Source organism: Typha latifolia, chromosome 3, assembly GCF_019914945.1.
Source record: "Typha latifolia isolate L0001 chromosome 3, TyphaL0001v2, whole genome shotgun sequence".
In the NCBI taxonomy this organism is placed as follows: domain Eukaryota; kingdom Viridiplantae; phylum Streptophyta; class Magnoliopsida; order Poales; family Typhaceae; genus Typha; species Typha latifolia.
The window spans coordinates 9,780,142-9,803,294 of NC_133088.1; the positions used below are offsets into that span (position 1 = coordinate 9,780,142).

Here is a 23,153-nt window from a genome sequence, read left to right on the forward strand (position 1 = left end):
GACATCCAGTTCCAGTTATTAAAAAAGAATAAAAAATTGAGCGCACGTGCCTGGCACGTGCGCTGCCTTACCCTTTCCCCCTCCCTCTCTTCTTTTCCTTCTTTTCTCTCTTCTTTTCTTCCCCGCAGTCGCCACTCTCTCCATTTTCTCTTCTCGCGCGCCGGAGCGTCGCCGGAGCTTGCCATCGCTGTGGATCAACTCGTCGGTAAGTCTCCTTCCGGCTCAAGAGGTTAATTTGGGTTAATAATTTTGTTAGTGCCTTCTCTTTTCCTTCTTCCTCATCGTCGGCCTCGTCGAGTGATTGGCCGGCCGGGGGCTTCGTGCCTTCCCGCGCCGGCCCCGATAGCTTCAGCTCCGAAAGGGGGAGTCGTTGGCACCTTGCTTCGGGGCTCTCGTAGCCTGGGCGACGGTGTGCACACTCCCTTCGACCCCCTCATCCTTCTAGCATGGGTCTTTCATTGATCTTTCCGGTGACTCGCCGATCTGCTCCCTCGTCGCCATTGAGCAATCCATTCTTGACTAAGATGCAAATTTAAGGAAGGAATGCTGATGTATTCAAGAGAAGTATTACAATCACACATATTTAATTCCTTTTGGACAATATAATCTCATTGAATATGTGAACTGTAATATAATTATTGTCTGCATAAATAGATTGTACAATGTAAATATTCATGGAGTGTAGTCACAATTATGCCTTCTTCTTTTAAATTTTTACCTAATAACCTCTTAAATTTATCCTTAAATTGTGATGATCTCTGGTCATAGTGAGCATTAGTAAGCATATTTGGCATAAGAGTAGACATTCTAATATTGTTCTTTACACTGTCAATGCATCTCATGTTATTCTTGCATGCCACAATAGATCGATGATACAGATGGAAAGAAATGTTAGAATTTTTCAAAAGGCTTTGACTTTGATAGTAAAAGAAGATGGTCCAATATGGGCACTAGAAATACCCGAGATAATTCCAGTTTTCATATTAATTTAAATATTCTATAAATAAGTTGGATTACTACTAGTAATGGCAAGAAAAAGACCATGAAGCCCCGCACATCATTGCTAAGTTTTTGACCTTTTCTCCTCCTCCTCCTCCTCTACTCTAGATCCAAAGCGAGGTGTGGTGCTCCCCCTTTTCGTTGGGAGCTCCAGCTATTAGTCTCTTTTCTCTTATTGGTTCCGACCATGGGGAGGTAGACTTTAGTGGGAGGGTGAGGCATTTGGTGGTTTGAGAGATTTGTGAGTGTTTGCTTTTTACTCTTAGGCCATTGTGTCATTCAGTTTAGTAGGTCAATTAACAAGGGAGTGATTCTTCTCCATTTACTCCCTTATAATCTGGTATCTGTTGAGCTCATGACGGAGATGCTAGACTTTGAGCCCTTTTGCGTGTGGTAGCACAAAAACACCTCACTTTTTGCTTTTATTATCATTTACACCCTCCCCTACTATATGGATATTTATTATTTGTCACATGCATTTTACCGAAAATGTCTCAATATCACCATGTTGTTAGTTTTATTAACTATCAATTACTATATAGATGAGTAAAAATAACTATAATTTTTTTAGGTTAAGGTAAAAATAAATAGAGAACTAAATTTTAAAGTCAAAGAGGGATATTTTAGGTGTTTTAATTTTTAAGTTTCAAAAGTAATGAAATATTCTCTATTTTAATAACCGCTTTTAGAATAAAATTAATTAGGGTATTTTTTAAGCATTAAAAGAATATATATATATATATAACACTATTATAACTTAGTACACTATATACGCATAGTTTATTTCTTAGGAGGGTTGACTCAATTGTCTAATCTATATATCGGGGAGGGCTAGCTCATTTGTCTTGCCTATAACTTACGGACTCATGATCAATAAAAAGAATAATAATAACAAAAGGCAGTGTGTTTTTAATATATATTTTTTGTGCTAATTTGATGTTTGTTCAAGAGTTGTAGTCCTATCTCAACCAAATTTTGTGTGTATAGGCTTGCAAATGGACTTTTCCCTCAAGGAAAAAAGAAAAAGAAAAATTAGGGAAATGTTCCTAGCTTTGCAATGCTAACTAAATCAAAAGGGTTAAATACATTTTATCCCTTCGTACTTATGTCGAAGATCACTTTACCCTCCCTATACTTTAAAAAGTTTTAAATCAGTCTTTATACTTATAACTAAAGTGAGACTGTTAGTCTTTCCATCTAAATTAACGAAGCGTGCCTAAAAAATTTCAAAAATTAAATGGAGGGCTGAATTCCCTCCATGTTTTAAATTTTATGGACAAAAATACCCTTCTTCTCATATATAATTATTTCATTCTCTTCAAAAAAAATTTTACATAATTTCTTTTCTTACTTTTTAGATTGTGCCAGATATATAATAAATTTTTTTAAACCTGAGTTTTTATGAAATTTAATAGTTATATTATATCTAGAAACAAAACAAATATGGATAAAACAATCAAATTAAAAATCCATCTATTTTTTACCTAATAAACATGAGGAGACATTTTAGTTATTTGAGCGTGCTTCATTAATTTTGACAGGAAAATTGACGGTTTCACTTTAGTCGTAAGTATAGAGATTGATTTAAGAGTTTTGTATTTAAGTAAGGGGTTAAAATGTATTTAACCCAAATTAAATTCTAGTATTTTAGATAATATAGTCTCCTTCCGGCACCTTATGTCATGCACATCAAAGAAGGGATTTTTTCAAGTCTCTGAACAAAAGAATAAATTAAGTACAAGATATAGGTATAAAATGCCACATCAAACAAGAAATAGTATGTAGCAACTCAGTACAAAGATGCATGGTTTTTTTCTTTTGACTTTTTCTCTTTTGAGTTTTTTACCAAAAATACTGCTACAGGAAAAAAAATTGTGCAAAACTATAATATTATTCAAACTTATTCTAAAACTATTACAACTTTTGCCAGCTCGTGATGTGATCCAAGCCAAATTGGGCCAGCTCACAAGAGAGATTCAATTTGCTAGGTCAAATATATTGATCATAGTATTAGTTGTTTACTATTTTTAGGGAACTTCTAGCATCATGCTTGTGTCGTCGAAGGCTTGGCCAATGGCTTTTAGACGACGAAACATAAGAATAGTCTTCGTCAAGGCGTTTGAATGCCCAGCCAATAGCGTTTGAATGCCATAATCAGAGAGCAACACAACGTCAAGGTGTTCAAATGCCTCAATTTGAGAGTAGTCTTCGTCGAATCATTCGAACATTCATCCAACGGTGTCCGAACACCCTAATCTAAGAGCAGCCTTCGACAAATGATGTTCGAAAACCATCTAGTGGTGTTCAAATACCCAAACCCGAGGGTGCAACTTGTCCAATGACGTTTGAATGCTCGACGACTTTCGAACTTGTGTTAGGGTTAATTTGAATGTATTTTAATTTCTAGCTAGCCTCAAAATATGTGGAAGATAGTCATTTTTAGATTATTAAAGAATATTGATATTTTTAACCTTCTTCTACCTCTAGCTAGCCTCTTTTTTATCTCTCCCAATCTTTTTCTTTGATCCAAGGCTAGTGCCATTCCTTTCCTTCTCCGACTACCCTGCGACACACTTGCCAATTCCTATAATCCAATATGACTATCGAGGTTGATCCTTCCGTCTCAGTGACCTTCAAGACATAATTCTTCCAAATTTGATGTAGATGCGTTGAGATGAGAATGATTCAGCACATTTTGTTTAAAACTGAGAATTGACCTCTAATGGCCTCCAAAAGATGATCTCAATATAATTGTAGACCGCTTATATAAAAAATGATATCTAGCTTAATACTTGACAGCCTTTTCTCCTAGGGTTAGATTAAACCCCTCTATATTCTTAGAGATAAGATAAGCATCTCTTATAGATAAAGTAAATATCTCTTAAAAATAACATAAATATATCTTAAGATAAATAGAGATAAACCAAAATCTAAGTCAAATCAGCCAAGACTGTTCGAACACCGCCTATTATTTACTTTTGTCTTAGAAAAATGAGTTTGAATGCCTATCATTAGGAATGAAGCATAGCAACATAGATGTTACCCTAACCACTACTAATCAATAAAGAGATAGAAGACTCGATGTTAGATAAAAGCAAGAAATAACAAAACCTTCACCCTATGATGCCAAGATACACATGCAATTAGAGCATAAAAAACATAGACCTAATTGGCTAATTGTACAATCGGTCAAGAGTCTCAAGACACTAATGGATGTCTCTGTTAGTAAACATGGTCTCTCTTATTGCAATAACGCTACTAAGGCAAACAATGTCTTGAAAGGTGCTCGCCATATGCAGGTGATCACCCACGGCATAGTGCGTAGGTAGTATGTAGGCTCATATACAGTCTAACATTTTTATATGAAGGTCTATTTCTCAAACTGAAATCTAGTAAACTCGAATTTATGTCCTTATGTGAAATTCAATTCATCTAAAAGCAGAACTGATACACATATCGACAGATTTCATATAGTACAGATGGAATCACGATAGTAATATGTGATATTTGTAAGATTCGAAGTTGTTAGTTTGTCAATCATTAGCAGCATTGATTCTGATATAACATCTGGTGTTGATATACAATTCCGAAAAAAATATCCTAGTATAACCTAAAATTGATGCATTCGTTCAACCACTTGGAGGAGATCAGGCGAAAGTCACTATCTAGGGAAGGATCTGAGAGTAGAAAATGATTTTTTTTCTCCACACTTATAGCAGTAAGAAAGCTTCTAGTGGTGATGCAATGGCCATGGCAATAACGATGATAACAAGAGTGATAGTGAGAGTGAGAGAGTAGATGGAAGCGGGAGAGGGAGATGGTGAACGCCGGGGAGAGAGAGAGAAAGAGAGAGAGAGGTCTACATGTCGTGGGAGCCGGTCACCACAGCCGTCGTGGGCTGCTCACTAGGTTGGACTGTTGGAGGGGAGAGCTTCAAAAATAAATATGGAAGTAGGTTTTCTTTTTTTAGAGAAAATTATAGAAAACACCCTACATTTTGACTATATTATAATACCTCTTTTCTTATTATTAATTATTTATAAATAAAACCTCTTATTTACTAATATGATGAATCGGATAATAAACAAATATGAATACAAAACGGATATAGATTGGATCTTACCCAAATAGGATTACAAAACTGATATGGATTGGATCTTACCTGAATATGAACCAGATCTTTCAATAGCATCTATATCATAAAAGAGGAAAACTCACAAAATGGAAGATAGGCGGATAGGTACAACAACATCTAAATTGTATGGAGATCTTTTAATCAAATAAAATGACTGATAGTGAAGTTTTAGAACTCAATTATGGAAATTGGTAACCTAACTAGAAGGGCAACAAATGTAATTCTTTGATCTGTTCACTTCAGTCAAAATGAAACTAATTCTTTGAGCTCTTAAGTTCAAGCAATGTGAGAATCTCAAAAAGATAAGCAATGTCATGCACTAATATACTTATACTTACATTGTTAACCTCCTAGTTCCTAGCATAAGTAATGTCATGCACTAATATGATTACATTGTTAACCTCCTAGTTCCTAGCATGCAATTGTCAATAGATGGACAACTATATTACCTAGATTTATTTTAGCATAATACTGGTTCTCCAGAATCCCTAAATCTTATTCAACAATCTTGTCATATTGCCCTACCTCTTTTTTTACCATCTTTTACATTCCCTTAAGCAATGCCCATATCATACTCTTTTACTATGATTTATTAATATCCCATTAAGATTTAAATTTAATAATAATGCTAATATCACATCCATATCTTCAATCATCCTGACATAACATGTCGCTAAGCAATCTAGTTTCCAAGAATATTCTTTAAAAGTAATGTATATATACAACACAAACTAGAGAAATTTCCCTTGAAAATCATATTGCCTTGGTTATACAATGGTTATCCATTCATATAGAAAAGATAAAAGAGGACTCTCAAAAGAGAACCAACATAGAGTTTTTGTAAATCTACAACTCGGATAGAAAAGATTTCTTCATCAAACAAACAGGAATAACCATCACCCTACGCCCAAATGCTCAACAGGAATTTTTCATTCCCACAGTTTCCAATTGGAAACTCATGTGTCCAAACAGGACAATGATACCCAAAAGCCTCCTTCTTTCTCCACCCAAAGAAAAACCCACTTCAGAGATCATTAAATATCAAAGAAAAATTGACCAAGAAAGTTTTAAAAAATTAGAACAAAACAATCAAGGACAGAAACAATGTGAAATGGAAAATAAGATATGTATTGGGAAGAAGAAGAAGACCTTTTAGAATGAAGCAAGTTAGATCGTAACGAGCCGAGTCGGGTAGATGTCTTGCTTCGTTCTAAAAGGTCTTCTTCTTCTTCCGCTTCCATCTACTCTCTCACTCTCACTATCACTCTTGTTATCATCGTTATTGCCATGACCATTGCATCATCACTAGAAGCTTTCTTGCTGCTATAAGTGTGGAGAAAAAAAAATCATTTTCTACTCTCAGATCCTTCCCTAGATAGTGACTTTCGCCTGTTCTCCTCCTAGTGGTTGAATGAATGCATCAAGTTAGGTTATACTAGGATATCTTTTTCAGAACTGTATATCAACACCAGATGTTATATCAGAATCAATGCTGCTAATGATTGGCAAACTAACAACTTCGAATCTTACAAATATCACCTACTACTCTCATGATTCCATCTGTACTATATGAAATTTGTCTATATGTGTATCAGTTCTTCTTTTAGATGAATTGAACTTCACATAAGGACATAAATTCGAGTTTACTAGATTTCAGTTTGAGAAATAGACCTTCATATAAAAATGTTAGACTGTATATGCGCCTACATACTGCCTACGTGCTATGCCGTGGGTAATCATCTGCATATGGCGAGCACCTTTCAAGACATTGTTTGCCTTAGTAGTGTTATTGCAATAAAAGAGACCATGTTTACTAACAGAGACATCCATTAATATCTTGAGACTCTTGACCGATTGTACAATTAGCCAATTAGGTCTATGTTTTTTGTGCTCTAATTGCATGTGTATCTTGGCATCATAAGGTGAAGGATTTGTTATTTCTCGCTTTTATCTAACATCGAGTCTTCTATCTCTTTATTGATTCGTAGTGGTTAGAGTAACATCTATGTTGCTGTGCTTGATTCCTAATGTTAGGCATTCAAACTCATTTTTCTGAGACAAAAGTAAATAATAGGCGGTGTTCAAACGGCCTTGGCTGATTTGACTTAGATTTGGGTTTATCTCTATTTATCTTAACTCTAAATTCGCGGAGAATTTTTGAAGATATATTTATCGTATCTTTAAGAGATATTTACTTTATCCATAAGAGATACTTATCTGATCTCTAAGAATATAGAGGGGTTTAATCTGACCCTAGGAGAAAAGGCTGTCAAGTATTAAGTTGGATATTATCTTTTATAAGAGTTGTCTACAATTATATTGAGATCATCTTTTAGAGGCCATTAGAGGTCAATTCTTAGCTTTAGACAGAATGTGCTGAATCGTTCTTATTCAGTGCATCTATGTCAGATTTGAAAGAATTATGTCTCGAGGGTCACTGAGACGGAAGAATCAACCTCGATAGTCATATTGGGTTATAGAAATTGGCAAGTGTGTCGCGGAGTCTAACAAGTAAGGTTGATATATATTGAGTTATAGGAGTTGGCAAGTGATTTGTAAGCTTTTTGTTAACTGCTACGTGTTTTAGTGATTGGTTTCGATCCGAGTCTAACAAGTAAGCTTTTTCACATAAAAAGTTGTATTTGTGATTGTTTCTTCACGCTTTATTTGCCACATTTTATTATTGATAGCATGTGATATATCCTCTCTCCTAAGGCATTAATTATGTTTTTCAATAAGTATCATAGTATATCTATGTATTCACGTAAGTTCATTTTTTCAGTATGGTCCACTAATTTCAGGTTGTAAGTTCTTAAATGTATGCTTTGTCTATTTTTAACTGATAATTTCAAAATATGCTGCTCATTTAATTTGGATATGCTTCCATAAAATAGTTAAATACAATATCTAGGCTCCTTTGATTAACTTTGCTTTGTATGTTTACATGAGCTATGCTACCATATATTTAGTAGTCTTGGACATGGTAAATTGACTTCCCTATCTTTTGTTTTTCATAGATCCAAATGGCTTTTAGAGGCCGTGGTCGTGGTCGAGGTCGTGGTAGAGGTGGACCATCTGACATGCGAATTGCAAAGCATGTGCCTTATGAAGATTTCCCAGTTAGTTATAGGATAGGATGAATTGATATTTAAAAATGTTATTTGTTCAGTTTTTTCTTAGCTGGTAGAGAAAGCAGATTTATTATGTCCAGTGCAGCATTTTTTTGTTTATTTTTGCAGGAAGATGTTAGTTTGCCTAGTTTGCCAAGTATAGCTTCTTTACCAGAGGAGATGAAAGCATTAATAAGAAGGAAAGCAAGATTGGAGGATTTTTGGAGATGCTCTTGCTATTATTTACAGGAGGCAGCCCCAAAGTCTAGTAAGATTGCGTCTTGGAATGCCATTTTTGTCTTGTTTGTCCGAAGTCAATACTTTGGATACTTTTTGCAACATAAGTTTACCTTCATATTTAAAGTTGCTAAATTGTCATCCTTTCTAATTTTTTATATTGTAGTGTATAATGTTTTCTTTGTTAAGTGACTTGACAGTTGATATATATATTCTTTTACGTACTATTCGGTGAAACATCTCTATTTCTGATATCTAACTTCCTATAAATCCACTGAAGTTACATAGGAAAATGATAAATTGTGTCTTTTCTTTAACACGTGTGCATTTTGATGTTGTTGTTCACCAAAGATGTAATATGTTATATATTATGGTTTCTAAGATTAACATTGTGTTTTGATTTACGGGTAATCTTATTCTTCTCTTTTCCTTTAATGCAGCCTCATACTTTCATGCTTCAAGTAGAGATGTCGTCTAACTATCATCGCGATATAATGTTCTCTATTTTTTGAACTAGTATTATTTAGTTATGCTGTGTAATAAGAATTTTTATGTCTTATATATAAATTCAAAGAGATAAGATGCATAGACTCCAGTGCTCTATCTCTATATTCCTATTTGAAATTTGTTATGATCAGTATATATACTTGTTAAATAGTCGAGATGAATTTATTTATCATGTTAGAATAAATTGTAACATGTTTGTACCTGCATTGCACCAGTGGATCCGCTTAGACTATGTTGTTTGAGTATATCAGATTTTGATGCTATGTACTGCAAGATATCACATCACATTATTTTACTTGTTCTTTTTGCATAGAATCTTCTATGGTGATGTTATGTTGACCAAAATACACTTTTGTTTCATGTTTTCGTAGAAGGTCAGGATACAGAGATTGAACGGTTTTCTGATAGAAAGCAAAAGACACAGGCAAAACGTGAAGCTCTTGCATCATACTTAAAACTAACTCCATCAAATTTTCCTGCTGAACTGATTCAAGGTGTGGTATCAGTGACATATCTATATATCTGACAAAAGAATAATGGAAGACAGTTTGTTCAAATTCTCTTGATGACAAATATCAATCTGATGATCTACTTTTCTTTCAGGTTCAATAAGAGTACAACATGATAACAAAAGACGTCGATGGGATCAAGATTCAGGTTTGCTGAACTTGACAATTTTATAGTTATCCTTTCATGTTTAGCAGCGTTAGCTATTCTTCTTTTTGGGGTTTTTGTTTACTATAAGCACTTCCATATTTCTCTCCGAATCTGATAACATGTTCTCTATTCAAGCTTAGAACTAAATTGCAAGACCTTTGTTATTATTAATGTCAAGGTGGCCATTGGTGGAGCCCATGCAACCAAGGTGGGGCTGGGGTATGCCCCCCCAGCCCCTTTAAAATATAGTACTATTTTACAATTAAGTTCTTGTTCTCATATGAAATTATGTAACTGAAAGTCTAAAACACAAATCACCCCCTTACAGTGAATTCTAGCTCTCAAGCAGGATTCTTGGACCAATGATGGCCGTGTCGATCGGCACGGGACGTGCCGGGTTGGCAATGTACCGACACGTGGCATGGGGGTGGGGGGGGGGGGTGTCGCACGACACCCCTCCTAGCCATAGCAGAGATCTGCTCACCGTCAAAAGCAGTTGTTGAGCTTTTCATCGCTGCCAACCTCTTTGTCATCGTCGTTCTCATGCCAAAGATCGTCAATGAAAGCGTCGCTCGCATCCGCAGCTTCGAATTCGCAACTTGTTTTCATTCAACTTGCCCACCTGACCTGCTTGAGCTCTTCTTCCCCCTCGAGCTAGGGCATCGACATTGGAGCGGCAGATGCAAGCGGCATCTTCATTGACGATCTCCGGCACATGAACGATGGGCAACGACAAGGTCGGCGGCGAGTGTCGACGAAGAGGTCGAAGAGTGAAGGTGAGTGAATAGTCTCCCTCTTTTTTTTCTCCCTCTTTCGGCATGGCCGACAAGTTCCGCAGCACCTGCCGTGCCGGCAGGTGGTCGGCACGGGCCATGCCACACATCCTTGGATGGGACATCCTTTTCAACAATACTATCTTAATTTCTTTGATATGGCTATCATATATTTATAGTAGTGACAAAGTTTGAGTGTGAATGCATGTGTACAGCTTCATTATATGTCGCCCAACTTTATTTGAGGTTCTCTTTTCTTTTCTTTTATTAATATATGAGAACTTTTTATTGAATTTTGATTCTGCTCTGTGCAGGAGTAAAAGATTGAATTTATTCTTTGAAAAATAATTATTTGTTGTCAAATTTTTTCAATTTATCATGCTGCATGACAAAATAGAGATGACCTTTCTCATTTACTTTTCTAATTCAGATAGTCTTAGTCAATCTTTTATTTTACACAATTACTGGTTTTATCCTATGATAGAATGTTCTTATATGCATATTTTATGGCAGATGAAAAGACGTTCGACTTGTTTGGAAAACTGGAAGAAAAATATAAGGCAAGGAGCAAGAATGTTTCATCAGATAATATGTTCCTTTCAATTCACATATTTAAGTCTGCCATTACATCTCACTAGTTTGTTTCATTTTTGCTATTTTATCTATGGAAAACTTTCATGGAGCTACTATTCTAGTTGAACTATCGAGAAATCTTCTCCAAGACATTTTGACTTGATCTTTTTGTAACTTTATTAATTCATTCTTCCTCATCTTTTTTGAAACTAAGGACATTTTTTTTTCTTAAGATAGTTGGAATCTGCTGCAAAAATATTAAAATTTCCAGTATCACTCTCACACTGTGCACTAGAGTCGACTTTTCAATAGTTGGTATGGATTCATCTTTAAAATGATTCTAGTTGCTTTCAGGTTCAAGATGAAAAAGTGGGAAAGAAAGACGAAAATGAAGATGACAATGAAGGTCAAGAAGAAGTGGAGGAAAGCAGTGATGGTGAATTTGATCATGTAAACATTTGGATAATATTTTGCTGTTTTGTGGGCTATATTGGAGATGTGACTTGTGTATGAACCAACAAAACAGAAAACATTCTTATAAACAGCTTCCATTTATTACCAGTTATTAGCTTTAATTATGATATTAGTTTTTGATAAAACTAGCTTTCAAGTTTTTACCTTGTTTTTGTTGTGCTGGAATCTTAATTTGCAAGCCTTTTCTATGGTGATAATGTAGTTATAAATTCATAGGTACTAACTATTTGATTCCGGAAGGCTTTCAATATCTTGCACTAAGAATTTTGCATGTTATTATTGCATGTTCAAAATCTTAATTCTGTCCAATTAGTGATACTGAATTTATTGATGCTTCACTGGGTCTAAAACTTCTCTGGAATTGATTTGGAATTAAAATAAGCTACCTTTTTGTTATTTTCATCATTATCAATGACTTCCCCAATTATTTAGTCAGCTGGAAGAGGATAACATTACCTTTTCCATAAGTTTCACATCAGAAGTTGTCTCATTAATGTTTCAGCTAAATCATGCATCTAGTCACTACTACATATGCATAATGGATAGGTTTTAAAGGTCTATCTTTATTTCCTGGTTGATTTTCTTAAATAGAAGACATTGAATGCCAATATTAGGACAAATTGGTTCGAGTACTTCTATCTCTTCCATATCATTTGGTTTGTCTTGTTAATTTTAGGGCTTGTTTTGGTAGTTGGTATATTAATACTTTCAGCAATTCTGATGAACATTATTTCCAGTAAATCTGGTAGCTTTAACATAATTGTTGCTTGATATGTCTGATTAGTCTCGTCATATTTACAGAACATCGATTTTGATGACGATGAAGATGATATGAATGAGGAGGTAGCAGAGGGTGAGTATCTCATATAGTTTATTGCACATCATACATATCTTCAGCTAGATCTTCATATCTGTGCCTTTTTGCTGTTCAATACTTATGGTTTTTGTGTTCATATCTTCTCTCATTTTTTTCTTCCAAACAAAGTGTTATATGCTGGACATATTATTGTTTTTGTTTTGGTTTTATTTCCTTTGAGTTGCCTATTTGTGTTCACTTCAGTCTCATTTTTCCTTCTAAAGCATAGTGTTAAATGCTAGACATTTCATTGTTTCTTTTTTCGGTTGACTCCCTTTGGCTTGCTCACTGTATCAAGTTAGTATCTTTTTAAAGCTAGATCCTTTTTTTATACAAACAAATAATTTCTTGACAAACATGCTTTTGGATGTGCAGAGGAAGATGTATATGAGTGAGTCACGGATGTGGATTTTGAAAGTCGTGGTAAATCAATAACTTTTCTTTTATTGAGAATAATTCCTTTTCTAGTTCATTGGCGAGTTGTTGTTCTTTTTGTATTCTTATGATATATTACTAGATTTCGAGATGGCTTCTTTGGATAAATATGTGCTTTTCAGTTTTCAATTCATGTTTGGAATGCTGCTCTTCCGGTCTCTGCAAATCAAGTCTTGACACATATCCTACCATAATTAAAGTGGTCCCAGCCATTCTAAATCTTTCTTGTGCTTATTTCAAATAGAATCTTGTAGTTGACAAAGTTGCAAAAATCAACTGTTTGTGTATTAATTACATTACTGTTGCTTACTTATTGTACAAGCGCTTTAATTTAATGTTCAGGATGTACAAATCTTTCTAAGGTAGGATTATTGTTATATAGTATAATGCATCTCCTGTAAAGAGTTCCACAACAGCTTGAATGAGGTTCGTTTACGTCCATTTAGGATCAATTGTGCAACAGTTGTCATGCATTTGAACCTACATCATGTGTTGCTTCATATCATATTACAGATTTGTGATGAACGACCTTTCAGATTTGCAGGAGGGGAATTATACATGAATTGCCAGAATGGTTTTCTCAACATAAATCTAGTCCCCTATATGATTCTGAGTGGTAAATTTCTGGACATGTAACTTAATATAAGCATGACCATTGCACATCACAAGATGTTAGCGCTTGGCTTAGAGGTTAATGGGATATGGATTTTCATACATCTATTTATTTTTGCATATATCTTTTTTTATCTAATACTTAAATTTACTTTTAGAGTATCCTATTTAGTTAAAACTTCCAAAATCTAGGAGATTTTGTTGTTAGTTTGTTTTTAGATATATTTTGCTAGGATTTAGTTGGTTTTAATTTAAAAGAGCCCTAGTTTCGCTGTCAATTAGATTGGGAAAGATTCTAATAAGATTAGGTGATGAAAATTCCAAGAAGAGAAAAATTATGAAAAATTGAAAAGTATTATTCTTGTGGAGGATTCCATGTTTATCTCCCCCTCCTTTCCACTTCTTCTCTTCTCTTCTCTTTTACGGTGGATTCCATACTTTCTTTATCCCTCGTAATCTTGGTTGGCTTTTTATATCTCCCACAATCTAGGTGGATTTTCTTTTTTCCCCACGAGTCAGGTAGGAAACTAGGTAGGTTTTTATATTCTTTTCCTCACGTTGGGCTGTTGACTTATTTCCTGTCTTTCTTACCTATCTAGTCATGCTAGAACGGAAAAGACATTTAGAGGCAGAAAAGAGATTCATTGAGACCCTATCTTTTCTCCTTAGGTGTGGATCTAAATATCTCTTTGTTTTTCCGATATCAGCATGTTTTCTTAACTTAGAGGCCACATCAACGGTGCAACATGTGGCTCCCTTCATCTGCACTTCGTTACCATCTACACTAGCTAAAAAATGGTGCAATCTAACATAAACATGCAGAAGATCTTGCTGGCCTAATATAATTTAAGCCAACACCTCGCATATGTTGCCAATAGGTAGTTATTATTACCTAGTATCTACACTAAGGTGTCAAAATAATCGAGCAGCTCAAGCTTCGTTTGGCTCAAGTTCTGTTTGGTTCAAGGTTTGAAAAATTGGGATCGGGATCGGGATCGACTTTTCGAAAAAACGATAAGTTTCGACCGGATCGGTCACCCAGATAGGATCGGATTTTTTTTAATTACAAAAAATTCTAAATATTATTTAAAAATGCAGAAAAATTTCTAAAAATTTAGAAAACATGACAAAAAAAGAAAAAGAAAATAGTAACTATTCACATATGCACTCTAAAATTTAAACAAAAATACTTTACTCAAAAGTCAAAACTTCGATGAATACTGAGCTAGTTCTTATAAATTTTTATGGTCGTTTTTATCATGATTATCATAAGTTTGTAAATAATGATGTGGCCTAGTATTCTAAAGAGTGATTGCATCATATTATTCATATCAAATAAATCTTATTGTCTCTTAGATTAATAATAATTAATATGTGAATCTTGTGTCTAAGGATACTGAGGATGTTGAGGATAATAACTTACATATAAATCATGTGGTGGCTCCAAAAAGTAAATACTTGATGAACCATAGTCATAGGAAACAACATTCTAATAACGACGTCGCTGATCTGTATATACATCTTCAGTTTCTCTGTCTTCAATCCCTATGCCTTTTTGACTTCTCTCAGCAAATGTGGAACGGACAATCTTACTACCAGGTGTATCATCAAGATCATCAGGATTATCGCTAGCACTGGTAATTATTGAATAACTTGTACCAGCCTTTGCTCTAGTTGTGGTCTTCCTTAATGCGTTATCTAACTATGGGTTATTTTTATCATCTAATAATCTATTTTTCACTTCTCTGATCCATGGAGTCGGGATTTTCTTCATCAAAAATATGATTTAAATCAATCAACTGATCATTTTCTATTTTTCTTTTTAAATTTCTCTCCCTCAATTTCATATTATAATGGCAAAACACTAAATTCTCTGATCTCTTAATTGTCAATCGATTACGTGTTTTGGTGTGGATCAAAGAAAAGGTAGTCCAATTTCTTTCATACTATGATAAAGATACAGTGACTTAAAATTTTTCTTTGCTATTGGTGTCAAATTTGGTGCCTCCTATTCATAAATGGACCACCATTCAGTTGAGCTGTTATGAGATATAGCTACAACAACTTTAGTAGTACTAAATTAGCCAGCTCTCAATCTACATTTCTTCATCTGAAATATATTATTGAATACATTTTATAAGAAATTGAATATATTGAAACTTGAAACAAATAATAATAAAATTATTCAATTGAATAATAACTTCTTTATTGCAAAGAATTTGCTTATAAATATCAGGCTCTAGTCTACTGATTACTTTTCTAACTCCTAGTAAGACTTCAATATCATTATTGACATTTGTAGAGAATTAAAATATGGGATTCATAAAATATTCTGTAGAAATTTATAATTTAAAATTTGTAAGCATTCAAATTTTAAAATATTTAAAATAAATAAATTAATAAACTAATGCTTACTAGTAGTGTGTATATTTTTATGTAGTTGTTTGTTTCAACCGTAGTCAATGAACTTCTACCCCTTATAACTTTTGCCCATATTTTTTTTATTGACTTTTTTGCTAAGTCCATAGCCTTGAATAAAATATCCATCTTAGGCTTGTCTCACTGTTTACAAGTCGTAGTACCTTGACAAGAGGCTCAAATATTGTGGTGGCAATTGTAATATTATGTCAAAATATATTTTCAAGAGCTATGTTCTTTAAAACTTTACCTAAACTTTGATTTTTAGGTTTTGTATTCTTAATTTTTGTAGACTATTCTACTGATGTAAATACTCGTATAATATCATCTTTATATCACATTATGCTTTCCAATGCTAGAAAATGAGTGCAAATCTAGTGAAGTCGAGTCTGATAATCTTTTTATCATCAGCTATTTGCCTAAGTAAATTAAAAACCCAACTATGATTATATATGAACTTTGTCAACCTCCGACCTTCATGTATTACTATATTAATTTTAGGATCTTTGGCAATATCTTCAAACATGAGATCAAGATAATGTGCAGCACATGACGTCCAATATAAATGTTATTTTTTTATCATAAGTAATTGTCTAGCAACCTTATATTGCCCCATTATCAGTAACCACTTGAACTACCATTTTTTCACTAATTTCTTCTACTACCTCATCCATTAAAGTACTTTTAAAATGTCAGTAGCTTCCACAGACTTTAAAAATATTGTCCCCATGCCTTGGTACATCAAGAAATTGATTATATTTCTTCTGTTTTGTGTAGTCCACTCATCACATATTAGTGTATAACCAAATTCATCCCAATACTTTTTAGAAGTCTCAATATAAGTGTGAAGCTCATCTATCTCCGAGTCAAGATATTTAGTAACAATATCTTTTAAACTAGGAGGCAGAACACTGCGCCTTACTGACTGTATAACATCCATCATAGTGTTAATGGCTATCAAAGCTACATTGAAAGGAACATATTTATAGAAAAATATAAAGATAGCCCTACCAAAATATGTTTCTTTGTATTTTTTATTCTTTTGAGAGTTGATGTATGTGTACGACCCATTTTTCTCTAAAAATATGTATCCATCGGTCAAATATTTTCAGATTTTGCTATAAAACCCATAACATCAGGAGTCACATAACTACTACCTCCATATTCTCTTTCACCCTGCATATGTATTGATCTAAATCTTTGAAAGCTACCACCAGATTTACCACTATTTCTTATCTCCTTCTCTCTTTGTGTGTTTCTACTTTCTTTCATTGTTCTTCTCATCTGTCTCTCATTATCATCATTCCCACTCTGCTTATTGCTATCACCATCAATATTTTTATGGTCATACATCAATTCTTCACGAATCATTGATTCTCTTCTTTGTACAGTTTGTTTATTATTCTTTTTGCTTATTAGATGAGCCAACATTTTTCTTTTGACTTCCAAACTAACTTGAGTGCAAGTTACTACATTTCCTTGTCTTTTAGCTAAATATTTTTTCAGACGACTAACATTGCCACTAATTTCCGTTCCACACCAGTTGTATTTAACACGCTTTTTGTCTTGGCTAAGAGCAACGCAATGTTGTCGGTCAATGTCTGTATCTTGTGACCTTTCTTTTGGAGCCATTTTAATTTTAATATAAACACCTAAACAGAGATCAACTTAAAAATATAAATTGTAATTTAAATACAAATACAATTTCAACAAATCAAATAATTCAGAAAAAAAATTAAAATACAATTTCAGCAAATATTTAATCTCAATTTCAGCAAATGTAAATATTTAATCACAATTTCAGCAAATTAAATAACTCAATAGATATTTAATTTCAATTTCAGCAAATTAAATAATTCAGCAAATATTTAATTTCAATTTCAGAAAATTAAATAATTTAACAAATATTTAATCATAATTTCAGCAAATTAATAATTCAGCAAATATTTAATTACAATTTTAGTAAATTCAGCAAAGAACAATTTGGATTTTAGAGAGTTATTATGTGGAAAAAATCATTAAAGAGAAGAAAAGGAAGAAGAGATTAGGGAGAAGAACAACAAAAGAAAAAAATTTTCTTCTCGACTTTCATTGAAAAGAAGAGATTAGAGAGAGAGAGAACGAAAGAAAGAAAACCAAACGAAAAGTGAAAAATTATGGTGTAGTGAAGGAGAAGAAGAAAGATAGAAGAAAAGAGAGAGAGAGTAAAAGAAATTAAAAAAACTGAGAGAAAAATATTTAATAAAATTAAAAAATATATACCAGAGTTTGTCAAAGTTTGTCGGAGTTAGATCTGCGTCGTCGGAGTTTGTCGGAGCTAAATCTCTCCATTAAAACTTAGAAAAAGTAAGAGAGTGAGAAGAAAAGGAGAAAGGAGTGAAAGAGAGAAAGAAAGAGAGAGTGAGAAGAAAGTAGTAAAGAGAGAAAAGATCAAAAAAGTGGTCTGGCTTGGGGACATTAATAATTGATGTCCCCAGGTCGGATCCAGGTCAGATCTATAATGGATTTGACCCGGTTTAATTAAAACCAACCAATCCCGATCCGACGAACCTTTGCTTGGTTTGAGTTAGGCTCAATTCTGGCTTAGCTTGAAATTAAGCTGAGCCTAAACAGTAAAATGGGCACAAAATTAATTTTGGGCTGAGCTTTAGCACAAGCCAATTTGCTCTGACTCGGCTCAATAAGGGTTGAAAATATATATATATATATATATATATATATATATATTAAAAAACTTTTTGGTTGTGGATTTTAATCTAATGGTTCATATCATCTCTATCTTGATCTAGTTCTAAACAGCTAAACCCAAACCCTATTCCTATACCTAATTCCTTATTGTACACATCTCACCAACTCTGCGCTGCTCAAGTTCCTAATTTCGCGATTTCTTCCTTGTTGGCCATTATAGGACTACCTCTATCTCATATTGCAGCACTGCAACACCACCACAGTACCACCTCCACCTAGTGCAGCACCATCATACTCCGACACATGTTACCAACAACTGTAGCATCACAATGCCCCCACCATCTTCATGTAATTAAATAGCTAATGATGTGACAAGCTTTTGAACTTTTGTTTCCCTAAGATACATAACCTTTCAGAAACTGAAGAAAACATCAGAAGGGTTCACCATTTGTTGGATTATATTTATGATTCATATGTACCTAAGAGTGTATCAAGTGCAAACGAATAAAATGAATGATATAATCTTAAAAAGAATGATGGCTTAGTTGGTAGTGCCAAGGTGTCAAAGGAACAATCAAAGTTTGAAAACTTTTTGGATTAAACTAATGCAATCCACTCCTTGAAATTTGAATTAGGAAACATATCTAGAGAAATATGAGGAGCAAAGAAAATGAAACTATGCCCACGTTTGATGCTCTGGAATTTTTTAAAAGTAAAATTTGGGTTCAAACAGCTGGAGTTAATCTAAATGTTCCGATGATAAAACCCAATTTAAATGAATTTGACATATTAATTATAGGATTTTCAAAATTCATGCAAAATATGGGGCATTTCAAATCTCTTCATTGATTCCCATATTTTAAAATGTATTTTTATAGATTTAGCATCAAAATGCTAGATCTGTGTAGAAATTCATGCAAGTGATAGATCTAGTAAATCTATCATTTGCACACTGCAAATTAGTTTTTAAAGTTTAGAACAAAGAAAATGCTTAAGAGAATGAAAAATTTGTTACCTTTTGATAGGATTTGAGGAAGAAATCTTCAATCCCTTCTAGTTCTCTATTTTTTTTTCTTTTTCTTCTAATCTATCTTCTAGTTTCTAGTAGCTGCTTTGACTTGCCTTAACTAGTTTTGGGCGGCACCCACTGTGTGCCGCTTGATCTCGACTCATGCTGGTCGGCACACTACCGTGCTGGGTGCCAATACGTTATTGGCACGCAGCATGCTAACCGGCAAGGCAAACCTTGTGGGTGTTATAGTAGGGATCTTCAAATTGCACGATTTTCCATTCTAGGTACTTTAAATGTTATAAAATCTTTTTATAGTACAGCATATCATAAAGTTGGGGATTTCATCATTAATTTCTTATTGGCAGGACTAGCCTTTAATTACATATGACGCATAATAGTAGCCGTGACTATTTAATGTACTGTATAGAATCCTGATAGAAACCTCATAAAATCCTCAACTACCATCAAGCTCTTCCTTTTCTTTATGGAACTTTTTTTTTCTCTCATTTTATGTACTTGACATGCAGTCAAACTCCATGTTTGGAAGTGAAGAGATCATTTCTGTTAACTGCATGCTTTCCTTCTCTTTCGTTCTTTTTAGTTAGTTCAGTCCATATTGTGCAGTTAGATGGAAAAGAAAAAGAAATGAAAGAGAATAGAAGTGTATTGAAATTAAGATTTAAAACTTCAGGAACAGCAACAGTATGAGATGAAAAGTATCATTTTGACCAGAATCAATCTAGAATAAATTAGTTTTTGCTTTGGCCAATTATCATGATCAATATTTTGGTTTGTTTGTTGAATGTACAAGCTATTATTGACTGAGGGTGATGATTTGAAGTAAAATATATCTGTGCGATCAACTTGAATTTTGTTAGACATGAATAAGCTATACAAGGACTTGTATAGTAGGTTTTAAATGTTTGAGCGAAATGTAAGATGTGCTTTTATTGTCTTCAAGTTAATTTCAATTATTGTTCTTCTAGTCAAAGATGTTGAAATTTAAAGGTTTAGAAAGGCAGTAGGGATATTAATTTTTTACAAATAAAAGTTATGAAATCATGTTCGTAGTTTAATTTGTTTTATAATCTTTTTGTCTTTGTTTCCGTGGTCTGAAATTGAGTCAAGCTGTTGAAACAGTTCGACTTTGTGAAATGACCAAAGGACCTGTTTGTTTATCGAGCCAGGTTCAACTGAGGACAAATATGATTCATTTTTTCTCCTCCTGCCTCACCTTTATTGTTACTTTGAATGAAATTGTCACAGGAAACTTTTTGACATAATATCATTGTCCAAGTTGGGTAATTAATATGGTATCCGGTTTCTTCAAGATGCTTGTTTGATGAAGTCCATTTTATCTAGGAAGAATCATCTGTGGCCATAGAAGCAGTCAACCATACATATTCATGTCAAATACCTTTTAAAAAATGTCTCAAATAACTAGGTTTTGATTATTGAAACAGAGTAACTCTTGCATCGTAACTTTTGATGATTATCTTAATTTGTTGTGCTTTAAAATAAAGGTTAGATTTGTTACGAATCAGATTTAGGCTGATTTGGACATAAGAAAATTATGAAAATCTATATGGTGGTAGCCTCACGAGTTAGGATCTAATAGTTTTGGTTTCATATAAATCGAAGGTCGGAATGAAAAGATAAAAATAAAACAGTGAACGTAGGTCAAAAAATGACAAATCAGTATATATTCGACGTTACGGCGATCGTTGGAGGGTGACAGACAGCCAAGGGTGGTGGTGGATGGTTATAAGATAAGGTTGCTGCTGAAAAAAGATGATGGCCAGGATTTGAAAGATCGAAATTTTTTTACGATTATAATCAACTCCTAGAAAGATAAGGACGATCTAACGGCTATATGAAAAGATAAAAGATAAAAGATAAAAAGAATAAATTGGCTAAATTTAGATTCATTCAATGTTTATTATCAACACATGTCCACTCTTATTTATAGGAATAAAAATTTTAGCAGATCGGATTTACATGTGGAAATTTTTGAAATTCAAAATAATAAGATAAAACTAACTAAGTAACTCAATTTATTGGATTAACTAACTTAATCCACATAACCAGATCATAACATGATGGAACTATTTACATTTATGATATCTTGCTTTGATATAATTTCATATTCTGCTCATGTCATGTTAAATCTTACAAAGGCATTCTTGCTCAGGAGGAGATGCAGGAATAGCGATGAATGGTTGATTGTTTTGGCAGAACCAGAACCAGAACCATTTTCACAGCAAGAATTTTGTATCTTGTTATTTAAACCTTAGAGCTGTTCCATTTATTGTTTATCCTTGCATCTGTGTACATACGTATGCACCTTCTATTTATTCCCTTGCTATATATATATTGCTGATTCAATAATTGATGTAGCTTACTCCATAAAACTAAGTTTAGCATGTCTTAAAATATGCTGCGCTGGATTATTTTTTAGAAAAAAAAAATCTTGTTATAAGCTTTGCTGATTTCTTCCTGTCAGTTACAAATGTAATAGTATTCAAGTGTCGAGCAAAAGAGTAGCAAGGGGTAATGAAACAAACAGCATGAGCTTCCTCTAAGGGATTTAGGAATGTAATTAACTGTACACTTATTTGTGTGGTTTTCAGAAAAGAGCCACATGAGACCTGCAAGCTGTATGAATTTGTGTAGTGCATTCTGAGTTGTATATTTGATCCTCTTTCTCTCTCTCTCTCTATATATAGTGCAAGTTTGTAGGTTGGAACAGTTTATTAATGTTTATAGATTATAATAAGTCATAGGTTATACTTTAACACAAGTCTCTCCACAGTTTATTAATGTTTATAGATTATACTAGGTATGATCTCGAAAGACTAATGGGAGCAAGGAGTGAGTTAACTTGGGGTTTTATGGCAGCAGCAAATAAGAAAATGCTATCTTCTGCATAACTAGTGGAACCCAGTAAAGGCTTTGATGTAATGACTGAGGCAAGATGGGTGATAAGGGACTAGAAAAATAATAACGTGTTTCATCACTGATGGTGGAGGGGGCAAAACGACGGTAGTGGCTGTAGGGTAGAGGATGCAGCGCCGGCAATGATGAGAGAAGCTTCGACCTCGACGACAGGGGACCAGTCAGCAAAGGGGGAAGGAGAAAAAAAATGTGAGGAGAAAGATGAGAGTGGAGAAGGTAAAATACTCTAGGGAGGAGTGATCTCTCCCTCTCCTAGCCAAGGATGTTAGGAAAGAAGAGAGGGAAGTAGCAGAGAAGCTTTGCCAGGCCTGGCTGATTCTCCCATATCTTCAAAGTATCATACTTTTCCCTTATAAGTCAAAGTGTTCATAAATGCCCTTAGAGAGTATCATATCTAACTCTACCTTTTCGAAATCATGTTCCTCCTAGTGGGTCTGATAAAAAAAACCACCAAAAGGATAGCATCACATTTTCTCTAGTAATTATCATACTTCTATTATGAAAGTAATGATTCAATGTTTAGTGTTTAGGGTTTAAGTGTGAAGCATTGTGGAGGCGGAGCCCGAATTTTCAGGCACAGGGCACCAATTATCTTGAGCATTACTCTCTTCCAAATTTATAATTCTTATCCAATAATTAAAGCAATCTCAATGGATTAAATATTGAGATAATTACACTCAGAATTTCTAGACTGATGCCCATTTTTATATAG

The 23,153-nt window shown here is 33.8% G+C and overlaps 1 protein-coding gene across 1 annotated transcript; it reads left to right on the forward strand.

Moving 5' to 3' along the window:
- The first annotated feature begins 76 nt into the window (after nucleotides 1-76).
- Nucleotides 77-21,874, forward strand: LOC140785010 (uncharacterized). The gene is made up of 10 exons (XM_073132689.1): nucleotides 77-205; nucleotides 8,152-8,253; nucleotides 8,374-8,512; nucleotides 9,360-9,482; nucleotides 9,592-9,645; nucleotides 10,932-10,978; nucleotides 11,346-11,441; nucleotides 12,267-12,318; nucleotides 12,697-12,744; nucleotides 21,678-21,874. Exons 2-9 carry the CDS (start codon nucleotides 8,158-8,160, stop codon nucleotides 12,714-12,716), a joined length of 627 nt encoding a protein of 208 aa, XP_072988790.1. The 5' UTR covers nucleotides 77-205; nucleotides 8,152-8,157; the 3' UTR covers nucleotides 12,717-12,744; nucleotides 21,678-21,874.
- The last annotated feature ends 1,279 nt before the right edge of the window (nucleotides 21,875-23,153 follow it).

Coding starts and splice junctions, on each gene's coding strand:
- LOC140785010 (XM_073132689.1), top strand. CDS start 8,158: ATGGCTTTTAGAGGCCGTGGTCGTGGTCGAGGTCGTGGTAGAGGTGGA. Junction 10,979..11,345: donor AACTGGAAGAAAAATATAAG/GCAAGGAGCAAG, acceptor AGTTGCTTTCAG/GTTCAAGATGAAAAAGTGGG. Junction 12,319..12,696: donor GAATGAGGAGGTAGCAGAGG/GTGAGTATCTCA, acceptor TTGGATGTGCAG/AGGAAGATGTATATGAGTGA.